This window comes from Aegilops tauschii, chromosome 4, assembly GCF_002575655.3.
Source record: "Aegilops tauschii subsp. strangulata cultivar AL8/78 chromosome 4, Aet v6.0, whole genome shotgun sequence".
Lineage (NCBI taxonomy): Eukaryota > Viridiplantae > Streptophyta > Magnoliopsida > Poales > Poaceae > Aegilops > Aegilops tauschii.
In genome coordinates, this window is record NC_053038.3 from 13,518,524 (window position 1) to 13,540,251 (window position 21,728).

General features: G+C 49.1%; 1 protein-coding gene across 4 annotated transcripts in view; it reads left to right on the plus strand.

Annotated features, from left to right (window-relative positions):
• The first annotated feature begins 431 nt into the window (after positions 1-431).
• LOC141021160 (uncharacterized) overlaps positions 432-21,728 on the plus strand; it is a 23,474-nt gene continuing 2,177 nt past the window's right edge. For 3 of the 4 annotated variants that reach the window (XR_012181191.1, XM_073496088.1, XM_073496089.1), the window contains exons 1-4: positions 432-856; positions 5,908-5,947; positions 18,103-19,442; positions 19,633-19,859. Coding sequence is in view for 3 of the 4 variants with exons in the window: in XM_073496088.1 (XP_073352189.1) it covers positions 19,426-19,442; positions 19,633-19,859 (244 nt within the window). In the remaining variant the exon portion in view is untranslated. Of the gene's footprint in view, positions 857-5,907; positions 5,948-18,102; positions 19,453-19,632; positions 19,860-21,728 lie in introns of all 4 variants that reach the window. The other variant, XM_073496087.1, reaches the window with a different exon arrangement.

A 21,728-nucleotide genomic window follows, 5' to 3' on the forward strand; every position in this document is an offset into this window, starting at 1 on the left:
CTTGAAGAATGGTAGTATTGGGGTGGTAAACAATTTTCAGAATACGAGCACTCAAAGACTCCGGCTCTTGTAACAGGCGCCAGGCCGTGCCAACATTGCTAAGTTAAATAGCTCGAAATCTTTGAAGCCCAAACCTCCCATTGCTTTAGGCTGCGTCATAGCCTTCCAAGACACCCAATGGGGTTTGCGTTGTCCGTTTTTACTCCCCCACCAAAACTTCCGAATGAACATGTTCAAATGCTCACAAAGTCCTCCAAGCTACAGCCCGCCAAAGCCCGCTACAGCCCGCCTGACATTTCGGGTGACGTTTTCAGAAATTGTCATGGACAGGCCAAGTGCACTGTCCCGCAAGCCCGCCAAAGCCCGCTACAGCCCGCCTGACATTTGCCCGTATAAAAGCCTAACCCTAACCCTCCTCCCCGCCCCCTCCTCTCTCCCTCCTGCACAGCCCCCTCCTGCTTCCCCATCGTTCCCCACACAGCGCCGCCACCCAAGATCTCATCGCCTCCCTCTTCCCAAAGTTCACCGCCGGCCCTCCCTCTTCTCTCCTAGAGGCAGGACGATGACCACCGCACCGTCAACTGCCGCCACTCTATTCCCTGACATCTATTACCTCTTTCTAGATCTGGAAAACCACTGCATCGTCAACTACCACGACGATGACCACCACGTCCTTGGCCGGTCAGGGGAGGACGAAACGTGCGGCACAAGAGAAGGGCCCCGAGCGGTAGCAGATGCGGGAGGATGGCGACGTCCTACGGCGAGCTGACCTTGGGATCTTGGCGATGCCCGTGTGCCAATGGCGTCCTCCTGGATCTCGCCGACACCTCTTCCTCATGCTCCTCCTCAAGATCTGGTGAGGCTTTGCTTCTCCCCATCCCCTCTGTTCCACAAATTTTTTTGTGCATGCCGACGAGGTTGTCCCAACTAGGTCGTACACGAGGGACCTTGTCTCAACTAGGTTGTCCTCTCTGTAATTTTTGTCCATGATGTTGCTTAGCACTTCATATCTTGAGATAGCCTCTTCTATGTTCGATTTTTCAGATCATGAATTATTTTTCAGTTGGAAGAAAGAAAATAATATTGCTATGACTAGGTGTGAAGATTTTGACCAGGGCAGCCAGTTGCATGTTACTAGAATTTACATTGCTACAAAGTTTTCTTACGAATCTAAAAGAATAGACAGATTTTCCATCTTCATTTTCTTTAGCTATCTTATATCTTAGTCCTCGGAACAGCAAGAGATTAATGTCCTCCTATCGATGTGTGATTATTGCTGAAGCTTTTGAAGTGCTAGTTCTTGCGTGGAAGTGAATATTTTGCTCCAGATTGAATCTACATGATTGCTCCATTTCTAGCTGGCTTTTTTTTGCGGAAATTTCTAGCTGGCTTGTTTGTTTTTATCAGTTTCTCAATAGCAGGGTAAGATCTTTGTTTTTTTATTCCAACTAGTGCTGGTTGTTTGGCTTATCATAGATCTTAATGAGCTTATTGCTGCTAATTATTAACTAGAAACAAAATTAGGTACTGCTGCCAATTCAATCTTGCCTCTCTATTGAGAAACCAATCCCCTGCATTTATTCTGCATTCATAGACTGGTTTTAAACAAAATATGTAATGCATTTCTGTGATGAACATCTTTTTAAATGGTGAGGCTTGCAGTACCTAATTTTACTTTGTTTACTTCTTTTTTGCATAGGTTATTGCTTTGTAATGTAATGAATCAGACCATGTCCTGCTTGAACTAAGTATGTACAAGTTAGTTGGCTGAACTTATGAACTTCTACTATGTGTGCAAGTCTTCTTGCTTTCTAATCAATGAACTAGACCATGTCCTGAATGTACGTGTAATAGAGAATTTCAGTATCTCACTGAATGTATGTGTACTTGAGAATTTCAGTATCTCACGGAATGTACGTGTACTTGAGAATTTCAGTTTGTTCAGAGAGAGAGACGAGTTCAGTTAAGTTTGTCTCTATATGTATGCATTAGAAAAGGACAACAATAACAACAAAGCCTTTAGTCCCAAACAAGTTGGGTAGGCTAGAGGTGAAACCCATAAGATCTCGCAACCAACTCATGGCTCTGGCACATGGATAGCAAGCTTCCACGCACCCCTGTCCATAGCTAGCTCTTTTGGTGATACTCCAATCCTTCAGGTCTCTCTTAACGGACTCCTCCCATGTCAAATTCGGTCTACCCCGCCCTCTCTTGACATTCTCCGCACGCCTTAGCCGCCCGTTATGCACTGGAGCTTCTGAAGGCCTACGCTGAATATGCCCAAACCATCTCAGACGATGTTGGACAAGCTTCTCTTCAATTGGTGCTACCCCAACTCTATCTTGTATATCCTCATTCCAGACTCGATCCTTCTCGTGTGGCCACACATCCATCTCAACATACGCATCTCCGCCACACCTAACTGTTGAACATGTCGCCTTTTAGTCGGCCAACACTCAGCGTCATACAACATTGCGGGTCGAACCGCCGTCCTGTAGAACTTGCCTTTTAGCTTTTGTGGCACTCTCTTGTCACAGAGAATGCCAGAAGCTTGGCGCCACTTAATCCATCCGGCTTTGATATGATGGTTCACATCTTCATCAATACCCCCATCCTCCTGCAACATTGACCCCAAATACCGAAAGGTGTCCTTCTGAGGTATCACCTGGCCATCAATGCTAACCTCCTCCTCCTCAGACCTAGTAGTACTGAAACCGCACATCATGTACTCGGTTTTAGTCCTAAGCCTAAACCCTTTCGATTCCAAGGTTTGTCTCCATAACTCTAACTTCCTATTTACCCCCGTCCGACTATTGTCAACTAGCACCACATCATCCGCAAAGAGCATACACCATGCGATATCTCCTTGTATATCCCTTGTGACCTCATCCATCACCAATGCAAAAAAGATAAGGGCTCAAAGCTGACCCCTGATGCAGTCCTATCTTAATCGGGAAGTCATCAGTGTCGACATCACTTGTTCGAACACTTGTCACAACATTATCGTACATGTCCTTGATGAGGGTAATGTACTTTGTTGGGACTTTGTGTTTCTCCAAGGCCCACCACATGACATTCCGCGGTATCTTATCATAGGCCTTCTCCAAGTCAATGAACACCATATGCAAGTCCTTCGTTTGCTCCCTATCTCTCTCCATAAGTTGTCGTACCAAGAAAATGGCTTCCATGGTCGACCTCCTAGGCATGAAACCAAACTGATTTTTGGTCACGCTTGTCATTCTTCTTAAGCGGTGCTCAATGACTCTCTCCCATAGCTTCATTGTATGGCTCATCAGCTTAATTCCACGGTAATTAGAACAACTCTGAACATCCCCCTTGTTCTTGAAGATTGGTACTAATATAGTCCGTCTCCATTCTTCTGGCATCTTGTTTGCCCGAAAGATGAGGTTGAAAAGCTTGGTTAGCCATACTATCGCTATGTCCCCGAGACCTTTCCACTCCTCAATGGGGATACAATCCGGGCCCATCGCCTTGCCTCCCTTCATCCTTTTTAAGGCCTCCTTGACCTCAGACTCCTGGATTCGCCGCACAAAACGCATGCTGGTCTCATCAAAGGAGCCGTCCAATTCAATGGTAGAACTCTCATTCTCCCCATTGAACAGCTTGTCGAAGTACTCACGCCATCTATGCTTAATCTCCTCGTCCTTCACCAAGAGTTGGCCTGCTCCGTCCTTGATGCATTTGACTTGGCCAATATCCCTCGTCTTCCTCTCTCGGATCTTGGCCATCTTATAGGTGTCTCTTTCGCCTTCCTTCGTGCCTAACCGTTGGTAGAGGTCCTCATACGCCCGACCCCTTGCTTCACCAACAGCTCGCTTTGCGGCCTTCTTCGCCATCTTGTACTTCTCTATGTTGTCTGCACTCCTATCCAGGTATAAGCGTCTGAAGCAATCTTTCTTCTCTTTAATCGCCTTCTGGACATCATCATTCCACCACCAGGTATCCTTATCTTCGCTTCTCCTTCCCCTAGACACTGCAAACTCCTCTGAGGCCACCTTACGAATGCAAGTCGCCATCTTCATCCACACATTGTCCGCATCCCCTCCTTCCTCCCAAGGGCCCTCCTTAATGACCCTCTCCTTGAACGCCTGAGCTACCTCCCCCTTGAGCTTCCACCACTTCGTTCTAGCGACTTTGGCACGCTTATCCCGCTGGACACGAATCCGAAAGCGGAAGTCAGCAACCACCAGCTTATACTGGGGTACAACACTCTCTCCAGGTATCACCTTACAGTCTAGGCACGCACGCCTATCTTCTCTTCTCGAGAGGATGAAATCAATCTGGCTAGAGTGTTGGCCACTACTAAAAGTCACCAGATGTGATTCTCTCTTTTTAAAGAGGGTGTTAGCTACAATCATGTTGTAGGCTAGAGCAAAACTTAAGACATCTTCCCCTTCTTGATTCCTGATGCCATAGCCAAAGCCCCCATGCGCCCCTTCAAAACCTGTGTTAGATGTACCCACGTGGCCATTGAGGTCTCCTCCTATGAAGAGCTTCTCACCAATCGGTACACTCCTAACCATGTCTTCCAGGCCTTCCCAGAACTCCCTCTTGGTGTTTTCATTGTGGCCTACTTGCGGGGCATACGCGCTGATAACATTGAGAAGCAAGTCCTCAACTACCAGCTTGACCAAGATAATCCGGTCCCCACGTCTCTTGACGTCTACCACTCCATACTTGAGGCTCTTGTTGATCAAGATGCCTACGCCACTTCTGTTTGCAGCCGTCCCCGTGTACCATAGCTTGAAGCCGGTATCCTCCACCTCCTTCGCCTTCTGTCCTCTCCATTTGGTTTCTTGGACGCAAAGGATATCAACACCTCTCCTCACCGCTGCATCAACTAGCTCCCGGAGCTTCCCTATCAGAGACCCTACATTCCAGCTACCTAAGCGAATCCTCCTAGGCTCGGCTAGCTTCCTTACCCTTTGCACTCGTCGAGTCAAATGCGAAGACCCTTGCTCATTTTCCACTACATCCGGGCGCCGATGTAGCGCGCCACTAAGGATGCGACGACCCGATCCTCACTCACTTGCCACCGTATCCAGATCAAGATACGGCGCGCCACCTGGGGGGTAACGGCCCGGCCCTTGCCCATTTTCCACCACACCCGGGTTCCGATGTGGCGCGTCGCTGAGAGGGTTACGCCCCAACGAAAATCTATTGGGTTTCATCTCCATAAGAGTGGCTGAGTTTTTACGTTGGCTCGCCAAGCCTATCACAACCCTCCTCCTTTACCCGGGCTTGGGACCGGCTATGTTGAGACAACATAGGCGGAGTTATGCATTAGAAAAGGATGCATGAAAAAAAATAGTTTTAAGTTAATGGAAGGACCGGTGCATAAACTACAATTATATATATTTTTGAAACCTGATGGGGACCAAGTGCATAAACCTGATGGAGCAGCTTATTCAGTGGTAAATCTTGTGCCTCTCCCTCTCACTCACGGAGCAGCTTTTTCGGTGGTTAACTTGTGTGATTCTCCTTCTCCCTTTCAGCTTTTGTAGATGGAAGAAAGCTAAGCATACGAGTTTACCCCACTGAATAAGCTGCTCCCTGAGTGAGAGGGAGAGGCACAAGATTACCATTGAACAAGCTGCTCCATTAGACATGATTGAAACAATAAAATAATGAAATATTGTAACAATCTGCATCTTTGGGATTTAGATGTACACACACATAATGTAGTTTTATTTTTTCTGCACCAAATGACAGATATTCCAAACATAATCTCTTGTTGGAGAACTAATTCATAATTTCCAGTCATATGAGTTTTCCCCTAGTGGTATTCCTGATGAAACTTGATGTCTTACTTTTTGTAACCTTTAATGTTGAAAAGTTGGTGTTCTTATTCTGGTCTGCATGTAATCCTTCTGCTATGGATTGCAGTGTCCTGGTTGCTGAGAAACGTGTCAACTCACCGCTGCTGGTAATTTTGCATCTCCATTTGTGAATATATTATTGTTCCTTTCAAATACTAATTCTTCAGCTGGATTCTTGATAACTGTATCCTTGGGCTAAAATTTTACATTCTTATATAGGTCCAGTACTGTCTCCTTCGTAGCTTTTTGATTTATTTTCACTTTTTTTTATCTAAGCTTTAACTGTCAAGTATCAACACTTCATTTTTGTTTCTTGTTCGTTGGCGCGAGTGGATCTCCATGCTCCTTTCCACGGCCTCCACGAGAGTTCTCATCAATGGCCACCCAGGGCCTCCGATCGACCACGCTCACGGCCTCCGTCAAGGCGATCCGGTCTCACCCATGCTCTTCACCTTGGTCATCGACGTGCTGAACTCCATGCTGCTACGTGCGGTTCAGCTGGGCCTCCTTCATCGCTTGACCACCCGTCACGCAGCTTCGAGCATATCCCTTTATGCCGACGATGTGGTCATCTTCTGCCATCCGGACTCTCACGACCTCGCCACGGTTCGCAGGCTCCTCCACGTCTTTGCCCTCGCTTCTGGGCTGCTGTGACGCCCCCGATTTGACCGTACACTAATCATGCACGCAAATGTGTACGATCAAGATCAGGGACTCACGGGAGGATATCACAACACAACTCTACAACATAAATAAGTCATACAAGCATCATAATACAAGCCAGGGGCCTCGAGGGCTCGAATACAAGTGCTCGATCATAGACGAGTCAGCGGAAGCAACAATATCTGAGTACAGACATAAGTTAAACAAGTTTGCCTTAAGAAGGCTAGCACAAACTGGGATACAGATCGAACGAGGCGCAGGCCTCCTGCCTGGGATCCTCCTAACTACTCCTGGTCATCGTCAGCGGCCTGCACGTAGTAGTAGGCACCTCCAGTGTCGTAGGTGTCGTCGTCGACGGTGGCGTCTGGCTCCTGGACTCCAGCATCTGGTTGCGACAACCAGATAGCAAGGAAAGGGGGAAAAGAGGGAGAGAAGCAACCGTGAGTACTCATCCAAAGTACTCGCAAGCAAGGAGCTACACTACATATGCATGGGTATATGTGTAAAGGGGCATATCAGTGGACTGAACTGCAGAATGCCAGAATAAAAGGGGGGTAGCTAGTCCTGTCGATGACTACGCTTCTGGTCATCTCCGTCTTGCAGCATGTAGAAGAGAGTAGATTGAAATCCTCCAAGTAGCATCGCATAGCATAATCCTACCCGGCGATCCCCTCCTCGTCGCCCTGTTAGAGAGCGATCACCGGGTTGTATCTGGCACTTGGAAGGGTGTATTTTATTCAGTATCCGGTTCTAGTTGTCATAAGGTCAAGGTACAACTCCGGGTCGTCCTTTTACCGAGGGACACGGCTATTCGAATAGATAAACTTCCCTGCAGGGGTGCACCACATAACCCAACACGCTCGATCCCATTTGGCCGGACACACTTTTCTGGGTCATGCCCGGCCTCGTAAGATCAACGCGTCGCAGCCCCACCTAAGCACAACAGAGAGGTCAGCACGCCGGTCTAACCCTATGCGCGCAGGGGTCTGGGCCCATCGCCCTATGCACACCTGCACGTTGCGTACGCGACCGGAAGCAGACCTAGCCTAGTGGCGTTCCAGTCCAATCCGGCGCGCGCCACTCAGTCGCTGACGTCACGAAGGCTTCGGCTGATACCACGACGCCGGGATACCCATAACTACTCCCGCGTAGATGGTTAGTGCGTATAGACCAAATGGCCAGACTCAGATCAAATACCAAGATCTTGTTAAGCGTGTTAAGTATCCGCGAACGCCGACCAGGGCCAGGCCCACCTCTCACCTAGGCGGTCTCAACCTGCCCTGTTGCTCCGCCACAAGTAACAGTCGGGGGCCGTCAGGAACCCAGGCCCACCTCTACCGGGGTGGAGCCACCTGTCCTTTCAGCCCCCTCATCAGAATCACTTGCGGGTACTCACCGAGCCGACCCGACTTTAATCACCACATGTGTCATGTATATAATGTATATAGTATATACCCGTGATCACCTCCCGAAGTGATCACGGCCCAGTAGTATAGCATGGCAGACGGACAAGAGTGTAGGGCCACTGATGGAACACTAGCATCCTATACTAAGCAGTAGGATAGCAGGTAAGGGTAACAACTGTAGCAACAATGTCAGGCTATGCATCAGGATAGGATTAACGGAAAGCAGTAACATGCTACACTACTCTAATGCAAGCAGTATAGAGAAGACTAGGCGATATCTGGTGATCAAGGGGGGGGCTTGCCTGGTTGCTCTGGCAAGTAGGAGGGATCGTCAACTCCGTAGTCGAACTGGGCAGCAGCAGCGTCGGTCTTGTAGTCTACCGGAGGGAAGAGGGGGAAGAAGCAGTAAATACAATGCAAACATAAGCATGGCGGTGCATGACAAGACAATGCGCGGTGCTAGGTGTGCCCTAACGCGGTAGGCGGTGATACCGACGAAGGGGGGAAACATCCGGGAAAGTATTCCCGATGTTTCGCATTTTCGGACAGATGAAACGGAGGCGGAAAGTTGCGAGTTTGCTATGCTAGGGATGTGTGGCGGACGAACGGGCTGCGTATCCGGATTCGTCTCGTCGTTCTGAGCAACTTTCATGTAGAAAGTATTTTCATCCGAGTTACGGATTATTTTATATTAATTTTCAAAGTTTTTAATTCATTTTAGAATTAACAGACTTAAATTAATTAGGAAATGTCATTATGACGTCAGCATGACATCAGGGTGATGTCAGCAGTCAACAGTCAGTTGACTTGGTCAAACTGACGCGTGGGTCCCGGTTGTCATTGACTTAGGTTAACTAAACATGATTAGTTAATTTAATTAAGTGATTAGGTTAATTAGGCTGAATTAAGTTAATTAAGTCTTTAATTAATTAATATTTTTATTTTTATTTTTTAATGTTCCAGGGGCTGGTCCCCACATGTCATGGGGCCAGGGGGGAAGTGGGTTCGGCGTTAGCGGGCGCCCGGGTGTGGTGCGCGTGCCCGAGGCCGTAGCTTGCCCGGGCGACGGGGGGGCGCGAGCAGAGGCGCGGGAGAACGTGGGGAGCGGCAGCAGCGGCGGGAGGCAGAGGCGAGCGAGGTGGGCAGCAGTGGGGGAAGCGGGCGGTAGGGCGAAGCGGGGCCGCACGGGCGAGGCGTTGGAGAGCAGCAGCAGCGGGCAGCGCGGCAGGGGCGGCCACGACGGAGATGGGGCGGTAACGGGCGACGACGCGGGGAGAGAAGGAGAGGCCGGGGGGCCTCACCGGGGTTGTAGGGTCTTAGGCAGCGGGGCGTGGTGAGGACGACGGGGACGACGTGCGGCGAGGCGACGAGGTCCGGCGGCGGGTGACGGCGATCCGGGGAAGGGAACGGCTCGATCGGCGCGAGGCAGAGGTCTCGAGCTCCGATGCGTCCTTGTAGTTGACGAAGACGGCGGAGGCGGTGCTCCCGGCGTAGTCTGAGGTGGCGGGGAGGACGTCGGGCGCGGGCGGCGGCATCGATCGGTGCCAGGGGCGCCCGATCTGGAAACAAGGGGAGGGAGCGTGCGAGGGAGGAAGAGTCGTGGGGGGGGGGAGTGGGGGACGTGGCTTTAGGTCACAGGGGGGGTGCGGGGATAAGGCGACGGGGTGGGCTGGCCTGGTGGCTGACTGGGCCGACCTGTTGGGTCGGTTGGCCCGGGGGTCTTTCTTTTTATTTATTTATTGGTTTGGTTTTCTTTTATCTATTTCCTTTTTACTGTTTTATCTCACTTTCTATTTACTATAGTTTTATAAAATGCTAAATTAGTTCCTAAAATAGTGTTACTACTTATTCTAATGTCACAATAACTTGGGCTCCCAAATAAATTAGTTTAATATTTATATATTATAAAAAGCATTTAATTATTGGTTTTAGCTGCTGTTTTGCTCATTTTAGAGTATTTACACATTTTATAAAAGTGTGGTTTCTCCTCCATTATTACTTAGGATTTATTTGTTCCAATTTGAACATTTTAGTTTTAATGTTTGAAAACTTTTATCGTTTGCCTTGATTTTGAATTTTGAATTTGAACGGGATTGAATCATCGGGAGAATAACAACAGTGATCGTGGTGATGTGGCCCCATTAGCAGGGAATTACTGTAGCCTAATTATCCGGGCGTCACAATTCTCCTCCACTACATGAAATCTCGTCCCGAGATTTAAGAGGGGTGTAAGGGGGAAAGTCCTGGTTACGAAATTCTAACGATTCTTCTCGGTCTTGGTTGCTCTTCTCGAAGAGGTCGATCCATTACGTTGAGGTCTTCATTTCTCCGCTTCAGGTCATCATGATGAAGTCGTCATCATTCCTTCGGGATTTCCATCGTACTTACGAAAGAATAAAGGGTGGGTATTCCGGGAGAACGGACCTCTGCAAGGTTGACTATCTGGTAGCTAACATCGGGGAAGGTGGCGGTAAGTAACTCTCGAACTGAAACTTAAGAAAATATCAAGAGCAACGTGAGGAGGTGTCATGGAAAGTTTCGAGCGGGCAGGCAATCATTCTATGCCTGTTACAGGGCGTGAAAGGGGTTCAAAGCAACGGAAATAAGTATTTTGTCTGATGCCAGAATTGATGATCTCTCGGAAGGTGGCTCATGAATTACATACAAGGCCACGCGCGAGGAACAACCATGGGAACAGGGGTGTTTTCAGGAGAGTCAGGTTTCGATCCTGTGGAACTGTGGGTTATGGGCCCACCATGTGGGTTAAAAGTAGGAAGGGCGGTGACATCTTGCACGATCATGATAGCAAGGCATGTCAGAGGTTAACCTGTCAGTTATATGTCAGCAACATCGTCGGTACCAAGGGCGAGGGACGAAGAGAACCATTTCCCTGCCCGTTGAAATGAGGCGGACCATTAGGCAAAATTCTCATCCATCGGTGGTTACCGAAATGTCACCAACAATAGTAACAGGGTCTTACTGACAGAGTTGTACACCGAGGTGTTTACATAAGCAGGAGAATATTACTGCTTAGATCATATAGATCACCAGAAAGGTTAAACCAAACAATGGAAAGGAAAATATGATTATCAGATTAAACAGAAGAATGGAAAGGAAAATGTGTTTAAACACATATTTCAAGGGTATATCCTTCCCAAGGACAAGCTGAGCATGATATTCATGACAGGATATAATGTAGAAAACTCTTTAGGTAGGGGAGAGAAATTTCATGACATTACCCATACAACGGTGTTTGGATAATTGAGCAGGAAACATTTAGCATTGGGCTTCAAATGTTCCTGTTGAAAATCGGAGTACCATAGACATGCTTCGAGGTAGCATTGACATGGTCAACAGGTGAGGATCAGACTTAGGAAACAAAAAGGACCCATCAGGAACAACTTATAGAATAAGTCTTACAATTTCCTCATGGAAGAACAGCTAACCTTGCTAAAAGGGAAAACCTATAACAATAGGTCCTCTGGCCAGGTGTGTTAGGCATGACATCACCTTACCGGGTCATGAATAGACCAATGTGACAACTCTTGGAAATATGTTCCAACCATCATATCTGACCGAGATTCAGATCTGATTGGTGTCAGGATAACTCAGACTCGGGATGCCTGAGAAGAAAGGTGCAACACGAATTGTCGAGATGACATTGTAAGATTCTCGGGAAATGAACTATGAAACCAAGTTCCGAAACAAGAGTTCATCATTAAATCAAGGGGAGGTGAGGAGGTGACTGATTGACTCAGCGACAATTCCTCGAGATTTCCAAAAAGAGGGATTTCCACACTTATGTGAACAAGGAGATAACTTTTGTCAGTTCAAATGATATAATGAGGTATGCTCGAGGAAACATACACGATTGAACATTGGTTGACGGTGCACCCGAAATATGGGCTAGGTAGCACGATCAATGTTCGAATGATGATTCATTAACCAATAGTCTAAGCATGAACTATCGACCATTAGCTCCAAAGCAATAGGATTGCTAGAAGTTTTGAATTCACGCATCCTAGTTCAATTGTCGGTATTCAGGTTAGAAACAACACGGGGATCAGAAAGCAAATGGAGATGGCGAGAAGTATTACTATATCAAGAATTCTCAAGAGGTGGAGAAATTCTCACAATATCCTTGACATAAGAGATAGCAATACTCCAAGGTAGAACATAACATAAGTTGGATAATAAGGATCTCAAGGTACAACACAAAACATGAACAAGTTTGTATTGAAGGGAAAGCAAGAATGTTGCCGATGATAACACAAATCATCGAGGGGCAAGGATGGTATTTCTCATCATGAATTCAATTGATATCCTGGAGGAACTCAGAATGTTGATGATGATCATGACAAATTTTGTCGAGAGGTTTCATGGAGATGTAATCGATCGACGATGACATCAAGTCAAAGGAATGATGAAAGCGAAAGGTTATTGGAACCACGGGTAGCACACAAACTCGGGGTCAAGTTTGTTGTTCGAGGTGAAACGATATGACGAGGAAAATCGACGTAAGCTTAGCTCATCGTCGAAGTGGTGCTCCGGGAATAAGGACCAGGTAGCACAGTTAAAATCATCAAGATAATGATATAGCCAAACAGGCTAGGAATGACGCGATCGGGTACAAACTCGTAAGTAAGGAACATTACTAAAAGTTGTTGAACCGTAGTGCGGACTCGATTCAATTGTCGGGGTACTCGAGTGATTAACCACTCAAAACCCAGGAAAAATAGTAATCCGTGAGAATGTAGTACTTGATGAAGAACTCATAAGAAGTTATGCGGTTCCGTGATAGTCTCGAGATACCAGGGGGCAATACTCGACGACAAATCAAAGTAGAGGGTGGATTGGGGTATTGCTCTATAGAAGACAATTACTTAAACTTGCATAGGAAATGGTATTTAAAGGAGAACATGGTCGGAACCACGATCGCAAAGGATCAATTCACCGATACCAGATGATATTATACCAGGGAAATAGTTATTATTATAAGAAGCTTCCATGATAGGATCTACATCGTGTCCATGGGCATGAACACAAAGGTTCAAGGTCGACTCCCACTTCTTCACTGTATAACCTTCCATTCACTCCTCGCTTTGATAAAGGCATAGTGTTGAAAGTTTTACCTCGTGAAATACCAGATGAGTATGACTCGTGAAAACTTCTGAGTTCACACATATTAAGGAAGGCATAGGTTCAACCCGTCAGGGTATCGTGGAATCATATACCACCAGCTTCAACAGTAAATACCACCAGCTCGAAAACGGAGCATGGTTGAGAAAACAGAGGATACAATTTACCAAAGGCATTATATACCCATGGAAAGACTCACAAGGTTATTCAATAGGAAGGACACTGTCGGATAAAATCCAACAAAGGAACCGATGGTCCACAAGGGATCTGATGTGAGCATCGGTACTCAACCAGAGGAAGAAGAATGCAAGGAGATCTGATTATAGAAACAACTGACTAACTCAAAGTTCGAATGCAAAAAGAATTATGATTTCCAAATCAGGGGGTCAGAAGCAACGCTCTGATCAAGGATGGATAAGTGAGTAGGCTTAGGGGTACAATCGATGGCAATTTGATAGGTCGAGATCCAGCTCATGTTAAAAATGACGTTTGAGCCAGAAGGAAGAATTCTAGGATCTGATTGAGGATTGTGAGCATTCGCAATATTTTGAATCAACAGACTCAAAATGATAATGACAAGGAATGACTATAAGATTACGAGACTTATGGGATTATCCATAATGCAAGCAAGCAAGAATTTCAAGAGCAATAGGCTCCTGAGGATTTTCGGAAGATCGAATGGTATTCTGAACACTTTTGTGATATACTTGAATTCAACTGGGGATGAGCGGATACTCGGTAAGTGCGAGAATTATCCGTAGGGGTATTCAGGTGTCAAAGAACAGCATAGCAGTAAGCTCAAAGGATTCTTTGAACAACAGAGAGCATTACGGGGTATCTTGTAGTAACAAGATCAACTGGGAAACATTGTATGAATTGCGAGTATACGTGGTTATCCATAGGAGTTCATCGATGAAAGGGAATTGTAAAAGCGATGAACACAAGTTCTTGGGTTATCAGCGGAGAGTATCTTCAGGGTCTTCACGTGCAGCAGACGATCATTAGTAATAAGGGGCTCTCCGGGTGAAAGCGATAACGAGATCCTAATGTTAGATTTAGCAAAACTCACTTAACCCGAATAGAAGAGAGATCAGAGTCCCAGAGACAAGGAGTAAAAGATCCTAATACCACCCAATGGCGACGTGGGCCCGTAAGACACACAGCCATGTTAGTAAAAGTTTTTGCAATGTCTAGACTCGACTTCGGCCAAGGAGTTGGAAAGGGGGATTCCTACAGGCAGTCGGCTCTGATACCAACTTGTGACGCCCCCGATTTGACCGTACACTAATCATGCACGCAAATGTGTACGATCAAGATCAGGGACTCACGGGAGGATATCACAACACAACTCTACAACATAAATAAGTCATACAAGCATCATAATACAAGCCAGGGGCCTCGAGGGCTCGAATACAAGTGCTCGATCATAGACGAGTCAGCGGAAGCAACAATATCTGAGTACAGACATAAGTTAAACAAGTTTGCCTTAAGAAGGCTAGCACAAACTGGGATACAGATCGAACGAGGCGCAGGCCTCCTGCCTGGGATCCTCCTAACTACTCCTGGTCATCGTCAGCGGCCTGCACGTAGTAGTAGGCACCTCCAGTGTCGTAGGTGTCGTCGTCGACGGTGGCGTCTGGCTCCTGGACTCCAGCATCTGGTTGCGACAACCAGATAGCAAGGAAAGGGGGAAAAGAGGGAGAGAAGCAACCGTGAGTACTCATCCAAAGTACTCGCAAGCAAGGAGCTACACTACATATGCATGGGTATATGTGTAAAGGGGCATATCAGTGGACTGAACTGCAGAATGCCAGAATAAAAGGGGGGTAGCTAGTCCTGTCGATGACTACGCTTCTGGTCATCTCCGTCTTGCAGCATGTAGAAGAGAGTAGATTGAAATCCTCCAAGTAGCATCGCATAGCATAATCCTACCCGGCGATCCCCTCCTCGTCGCCCTGTTAGAGAGCGATCACCGGGTTGTATCTGGCACTTGGAAGGGTGTATTTTATTCAGTATCCGGTTCTAGTTGTCATAAGGTCAAGGTACAACTCCGGGTCGTCCTTTTACCGAGGGACACGGCTATTCGAATAGATAAACTTCCCTGCAGGGGTGCACCACATAACCCAACACGCTCGATCCCATTTGGCCGGACACACTTTTCTGGGTCATGCCCGGCCTCGTAAGATCAACGCGAGCAGAGGCGCGGGCGAGCGTGGGGAGCGGCAGCAGCGGCGGCCGGCGTGGAGCTCCGGCGGGAGGCAGCGGCGAGCGAGGTGGGCAGCAGTGGGGGAAGCGGGCGGCAGGGCGAAGCGGGGCCGCACGGGCGAGGCGTTGGAGAGCAGCAGCAGCGGCCAGCGCGGCAGGGGCGGCCACGACGGAGATGGGGCGGTAACGGGCGACGACGCGGGGAGAGAAGGAGAGGCCGGGGGGCCTCACCGGGGTTGTAGGGTCTTAGGCAGCGGGGCGTGGTGAGGACGACGGGGACGACGTGCGGCGAGGCGACGAGGTCCGGCGGCGGGTGACGGCGATCCGGGGAAGGGAACGGCTCGATCGGCGCGAGGCAGAGGTCCCGAGCTCCGATACGTCCTTGTAGTTGACGAAGACGGCGGAGGCGGTGCTCCCGGCGTAGTCTGAGGTGGCGGGGAGGACGTCGGGCGCAGGCGGCGGCATCGATCGGTGCCAGGGGCGCCCGATCTGGAAACAAGGGGAGGGAGCGTGCGAGGGAGGAAGAGTCGTGGGTGGGGGAGTGGGGGACGTGGCTTTAGGTCACAGGGGGGGTGCGGGGATAAGGCGACGGGGTGGGCTGGCCTGGTGGCTGACTGGGCCGACCTGTTGGGTCGGTTGGCCCGGGGGTCCTTTTTTTTTTATTGGTTTGGTTTTCTTTTATCTATTTCCTTTTTACTGTTTTATCTCACTTTCTATTTACTATAGTTTTATAAAATGCTAAATTAGTTCCTAAAATAGTGTTACTACTTATTCTAATGTCACAATAACTTGGGCTCCCAAATAAATTAGTTTAATATTTTATATATTATAAAAAGCATTTAATTATATGTAGCTGCTGTTTTGCTCATTTTAGAGTATTTACACATTTTATAAAAGTGTGGTTTCTCCTCCATTATTACTTAGGATTTATTTGTTCCAATTTGAACATTTTAGTTTTAATGTTTGAAAACTTTTATCGTTTGCCTTGATTTTGAATTTTGAATTTGAACGGGATTGAATCATCGGGAGAATAACAACAGTGATCGTGGTGATGTGGCCCCATTAGCAGGGAATTACTGTAGCCTAATTATCCGGGCGTCACAGCTGCAAACCAACTTTGACAAGTGTTCGGCCGCTCCTATCTAATGCACCAAGGATCACATTGTTGCTATAGCCACGGAGATGCAGTGTCCCGTCACTCACATTCCCATCACCTACCTCGGGCTGCCCCTCTCAGTCCGCAAGGCCTCTTCGACGAGCTTGCAACCGATCATTGACAAGCTTGGGCGCAAGCTCTCCACATGGCGGGCATCTATGCTATCCAAGGGAGACCGCCTATCCCTTGTGCACCATGTCCTAAGTGCCATCCCCACGCACTTCCTCATGGCCATTGCCTTCAACAGCACTGCCATCAAGAAGGTGAACCGGATCATCCGCGGATTTTTATGGGCAGGATCAGACAAGGCCAACGGTGGTCAGTGCCTCGTCAACTGGCAGTGTGTATGCCGGCCTATCTCCCTCGGTGGCCTCGGCATCCGAGGCATACAGCGTACGGGCATCTCTCTTCGTGTTCGTTGGCTATGGCTGCAACGTACCGACGCTACTCGCCCCTGGAGCCACCTTCACATCCCCCACGACGCGAACGCGAGTGCAATTTTCAAAGCCTCCACGACTTGGCAGCTTGGAGCTGGAGATACTTGCAGATTCTGGACCGACCACTGGATCGCTGGCAGGTCTGTGGCCGAGATCGCCCCTCTCGTTCTCGCTCTCGTCCCAAGGCGCCTTCGGAAGGAGCGCTACATGTGTGATGGTCTACACCAGCGCTCTTGGGTGCAGGATATCCGAGGCGCGCTTGGGCCGGCGGCCATGGTGCAGCACGTCGAGCTATGGTGTTTGGTGCGGCACACTAATCTCTCCAGCGAGCCGGACACGCTACGCTGGCGATGGACCTCTTCTGCTACATATACTGCAAGTTCCTGTTACAAGGCCTTATTCTTCGAAGCTTGTGAAGACCCTTTCTGGCGGCTCACCTGGCGACCTTGGGCTCCTCTCCGCGTCAAGTTCTTCCTTTGGCTGGCCATGCAAGACCGCTGCTGGACCGCGGAACGCCTGGCTCGCCGCGGATTGCCCCACGACGACACTTGCGCCCTGTGTGACCAAGAGGAGGAGACCATGCACCACCTTCTTGCCGGATGCTCTTTCTCTCGCCAAATTTGGCACGAGATCCTCGGCTGGGCGTGTGTGCCCATCAACCTCCCTGACCCCAGCACACCATTCCAGTTATGGTGGCAATCCTCTCTCGACCTCGCGCCCGCTTCCATGCGCAAGGGTCTATCCTCCCTCATCATCCTCTCAGCTTGGTGGATTTGGAAGCACCACAACGCTTGCATTTTTGACGGAGCGACACCATCGATCAACCTCACCTCCGACACCATCAAGGACGAGGCGCGACTATGGACCAAGGCGGGCGCCACCGGAATGCAAAACATTATCCCCGGTGCTTAGTCTCTAGTTTTCGGTCGCGGGGCTGAGCATACCCCCATCTGTTGTGCTCCTTCGCTTGTACACCATGCCTAGTGCGCACATGGCCTTGTAAGCGTTGTAATCCCATGCTTGTACTCTTCTTCTATCAATCCCATGCCTAGTGCGCAAAAAAATAAATTGTTTCTTGTTTGGATGGTATGCACAAGTACATAACACTTCATTTTTTACCTGTAACTTGGCTGTTTTAATTAATTTGGATATAAATGAAACATATATGTTGTAGATACTATGTTATCCTCATTTGTAGGCACTATAAGATTTACGATTTTTTGACAGCATGTAATCCATTTTTCACTTTCTTGCAGTTCTCTTGTTATCTATCCGTATCGACCAATATCTGTTGTTTTGTAAATATGTTTGGTATGATTGGGTAGCGGGCTACTCGGTGCAGCCCATCACAATCTGTCATGACGTGATAATTGCCATTTGGAGGGCTGACGGCAAGACCTATAATAAAAACCTTAATAGTTTGTATGTTATGTCTATGTAACCTGGATTCTACTATTTCCTAATCTTGTTGTGTGATATATTTTGTATATGTTGTAAATTATTATTTCATGGAGAATATTGTGAATTGCAAATGTTGTAGATACCTGCGGGCGGACGCATATTAATTGATATATGTATGTACGCGATTTTGGAAATGCTTGTCTTTGGTGAAAGTTGCCATTATGATCTGTGTAACAAGTTATGCTAAAAAATGTGTTGGTGAAACTTGGGTGGAAAGAAAGAGATAATGGGACTAAATTGAAATTGTGCCTAAATCCATGATGATTTTCGTGACGAAAATAATTTCCATGTAGGCAGCCACGTCATTCCAATTTATGATTCAGAAATCCTACGTGGCATCGTCCGTCACGAAGGTTAGGGCCTGGTTTGGGCTGCGCGGGCCTCGGGCTAATCCTTGACGGCCGAGAACCGTCATGGACGACTTGATGTCAAATTATGACGCGATATACATGACGGAATTCAAATCTGTCATGCATGGCCACGCATGACAGTTTTCGCCTGGTCTGTGACGGACATGAACTGTCATGTATTAACAGGTTTCTTATAGTGCTTTGAACAGCTATAAAATCTTCAGGTTCAGGTTCAAAGCACAAGAGTTCAGGGATCTAGATCAGGTCAACAACAAATGAGAAACAACTGTCCGCAACAGGATATCAAACTTATATGCATGCCCAAATCAAACACAATTAAATTATATTCAGATGGACCTTGATTAGGCATTCGCTACACTAATCGGGTATAGTGCTTGCTGTTCATTATTCTTGCTATCAGCTAGAGAAAATGGCCAGAGAGTTTCAGATTTTAGTTAACTAATCATCATCATTATAGTATGAGCTTCTGGTTTTGCAATGCAGTAGCCGTATGTAAAGGTAGCCAAGATGAGATAATGGGGAGGGAGGGGGCTGTGCGCATGGACCGCTGGTACAGGTACGCTTTATACGTTACTCAAAAAAAAATAACGCTTTATACATGTACCACGGTCCAGAAATTTTTCGGCCACAACACGCAACAGCGGGCTGCTTTTGCGTTTCCGAGTGCAGAAAACAGAGAGGAGGGCGGCGGCTGGAGAAGGAGATCGAGAGGACGGCGATGCTTAGCAGCGCCGGTGGCGATTACCCATGGATCCGGTGTGCAGGTGAGCGGCGGTGTGCACCCCATCCCCTTGCCCCTTCCTCTCGCCCCTCCCCTCCCCAATCCTATATGGTATTTGCGCTGCGGGCTGGCCGTGCCGGCCCTTGCTGTGTGGCTGTGCCGGCGGCGTTTTGTAGTGTTTGATTTGTTAGCTTCGGCGCCGCCTCGCTGATTTCTCTGACCCATTGTGGCAGGTTGCCAATCTTCATCGATGGGGTTGTCCCCGCTGGCTCGGATCTGAACGACGGGAGCGAGGCCGGTAGTGGCGGTCCAGTAGGCGTGCGGGAGTCGTCTGTGGCTGCGTACTTCAATGGCGGCGACCCCGCCCGGAACGATGCGAACAGTCTAGTCAGTCAGGCGAGTCTGCGATCAAACCATATCCGCGACCACCCGGCTGAATCTTCAGCGTGTTTGGTTGGAGGTAATTACATTTAGGGAATGGAAATTGAAAGGGTACGAGACTTCAAATCTACTGTTTGAATCGAGGGATTGGAAATTCAGAAGGGAATAGGCATGGGACTTTAGGCTTCAACTCCCACCATTTTATTAACACGGGAGGGGGTGGGAGTTGGAAAGGAATTGTTTTAGTGAGTCAATCTTAGCCCTTCATCATAAATTACGTTAACTTCCCATGTCTAGTTACTCATCAATTCCCATGAAACAAATAAGAGAATACTGTTTCTCTTTAAATCTCACACATAATTTGTATTGTGTGCCAAACAGAGGATTAAGAATAAGACGTCTCATCCCATGTTTAATCTTAATACAACTCCCTACTCTAAACTCCCATACCCCTTCCCAAATATTACCAAATGCGCAGGCATGGCCCAAAAAAAGTTCAGTGATTTTGCTGCACCCGCTATCCTATTGTTGTGCTTGTGGGGATTGGAAAACAAAGTAATAAGCTCATGCGGTCATGCCTGTCTTGTGCCCCCGTAAGGAATTATATAGATTGATTTAAGGATGACCATCGTACGGAATAGAGCCGGGGGGAGGGGTGTTGTTGTTGATGGGGTCGTGTGCTTGGGATGTATCGAAATACTGAGCATTTCCAGCGGCGCCCCCAGCAAGCCCCCCAAGGCCCTTTCTTATCGTTGGCGCTGAAAGCGCAGCCGCGCCCCCCCCAAAAGCCCATTTTTCGCCAGTTAGGGCCGAATTTGGCGTCGGCAGACCCAGGCCGAACCCAGCGCGCTGGGGGCGCCCGGGGGCGCCGGGGCAATCGGTTTTGGGGCGAAAGAACGGCGGGCCCGCCGAGTCAGCGACCCCGCGCCCGCATCGTCCTCATCGCCTCGGTTTCCCGCGGGGAGGCTGGCGCGCTGGTCAGCCTTCCATTGATGCCTCACGGGTGCCGCAGCGAAGGCATGGCGATGCGTGTCCGGCCCTCTCCCGCCACGCATACACACGGCGGACACACGCTCGCCGCCCGCCCGCGGCTATAAAAGCCACCTCTCCCACACCGGTGAGACGCACACTTGCACTCTCTCTACCACCGACGCTCCCGTCTCTCCTCTCTCCTTGGCGTCCCTCCTTTTTCCCCATTGCCGAGCGCTACCCCTGCGCGAGGACGAGGCCCGCCTCCTCTACGAGGCCGGCTACCCGGCCCCGCCGGACATGCGGGTGTCGTGGAGGAGCGCCGGCAGGGTCCAGTGCCGCCGCCTCCCTCTGGGGCGGACCCGTGGGTGGAGATCGCCCGCATCCACGCCTCACTGCCGCAGTCGGCGAGGGACGGGCCGAGGTTCACCTCTGACAGCACGCTGTGGGAGCCGTACTTCAGGCGGCGTCACGCCGAGCAACTCGAGGCCACCAACGGCATCGAACCCCGCGGCCTCCAAAACTCGGAAGGGTGCCGCCGATGGTGGGCGTGCCAGGCCACACGTTGGAGGCCGTCCTCGAATACATCGAGGGCGGCAACACGCCGCGGCTGGAGTACCCGTCGGCCCCCACCTTCTCCCTCCGGTGTGGCAGCTCGTGGACGCCGAGGCGCATGGAGCCGGAGTCCTCCTTGTCTGGCTCCCGCTCCCGCTCCTCCGGCTCACCCGCTCTCCGCCCTGTCAAGCCGGAGCCCCAAGACACGCCGCTCGGTCGGCGCACCCGCGGCGGCGGCATCGCCATCAACGAGCCCTCCCCACCTCTGCCCGGCTCGTTAGGCCGAAGAAGGAGCCGTGCGTCGTCGAGCCGGTGCTCCTCGCCATGAAGGTTTCCTTTATTAGTTTGTTTTTCACAAGTTCCTGTAAATATGTCAATGAACTCGCCAAGTTTGCTCGAATTTGCGTCGTGTTTGGCTGAACTG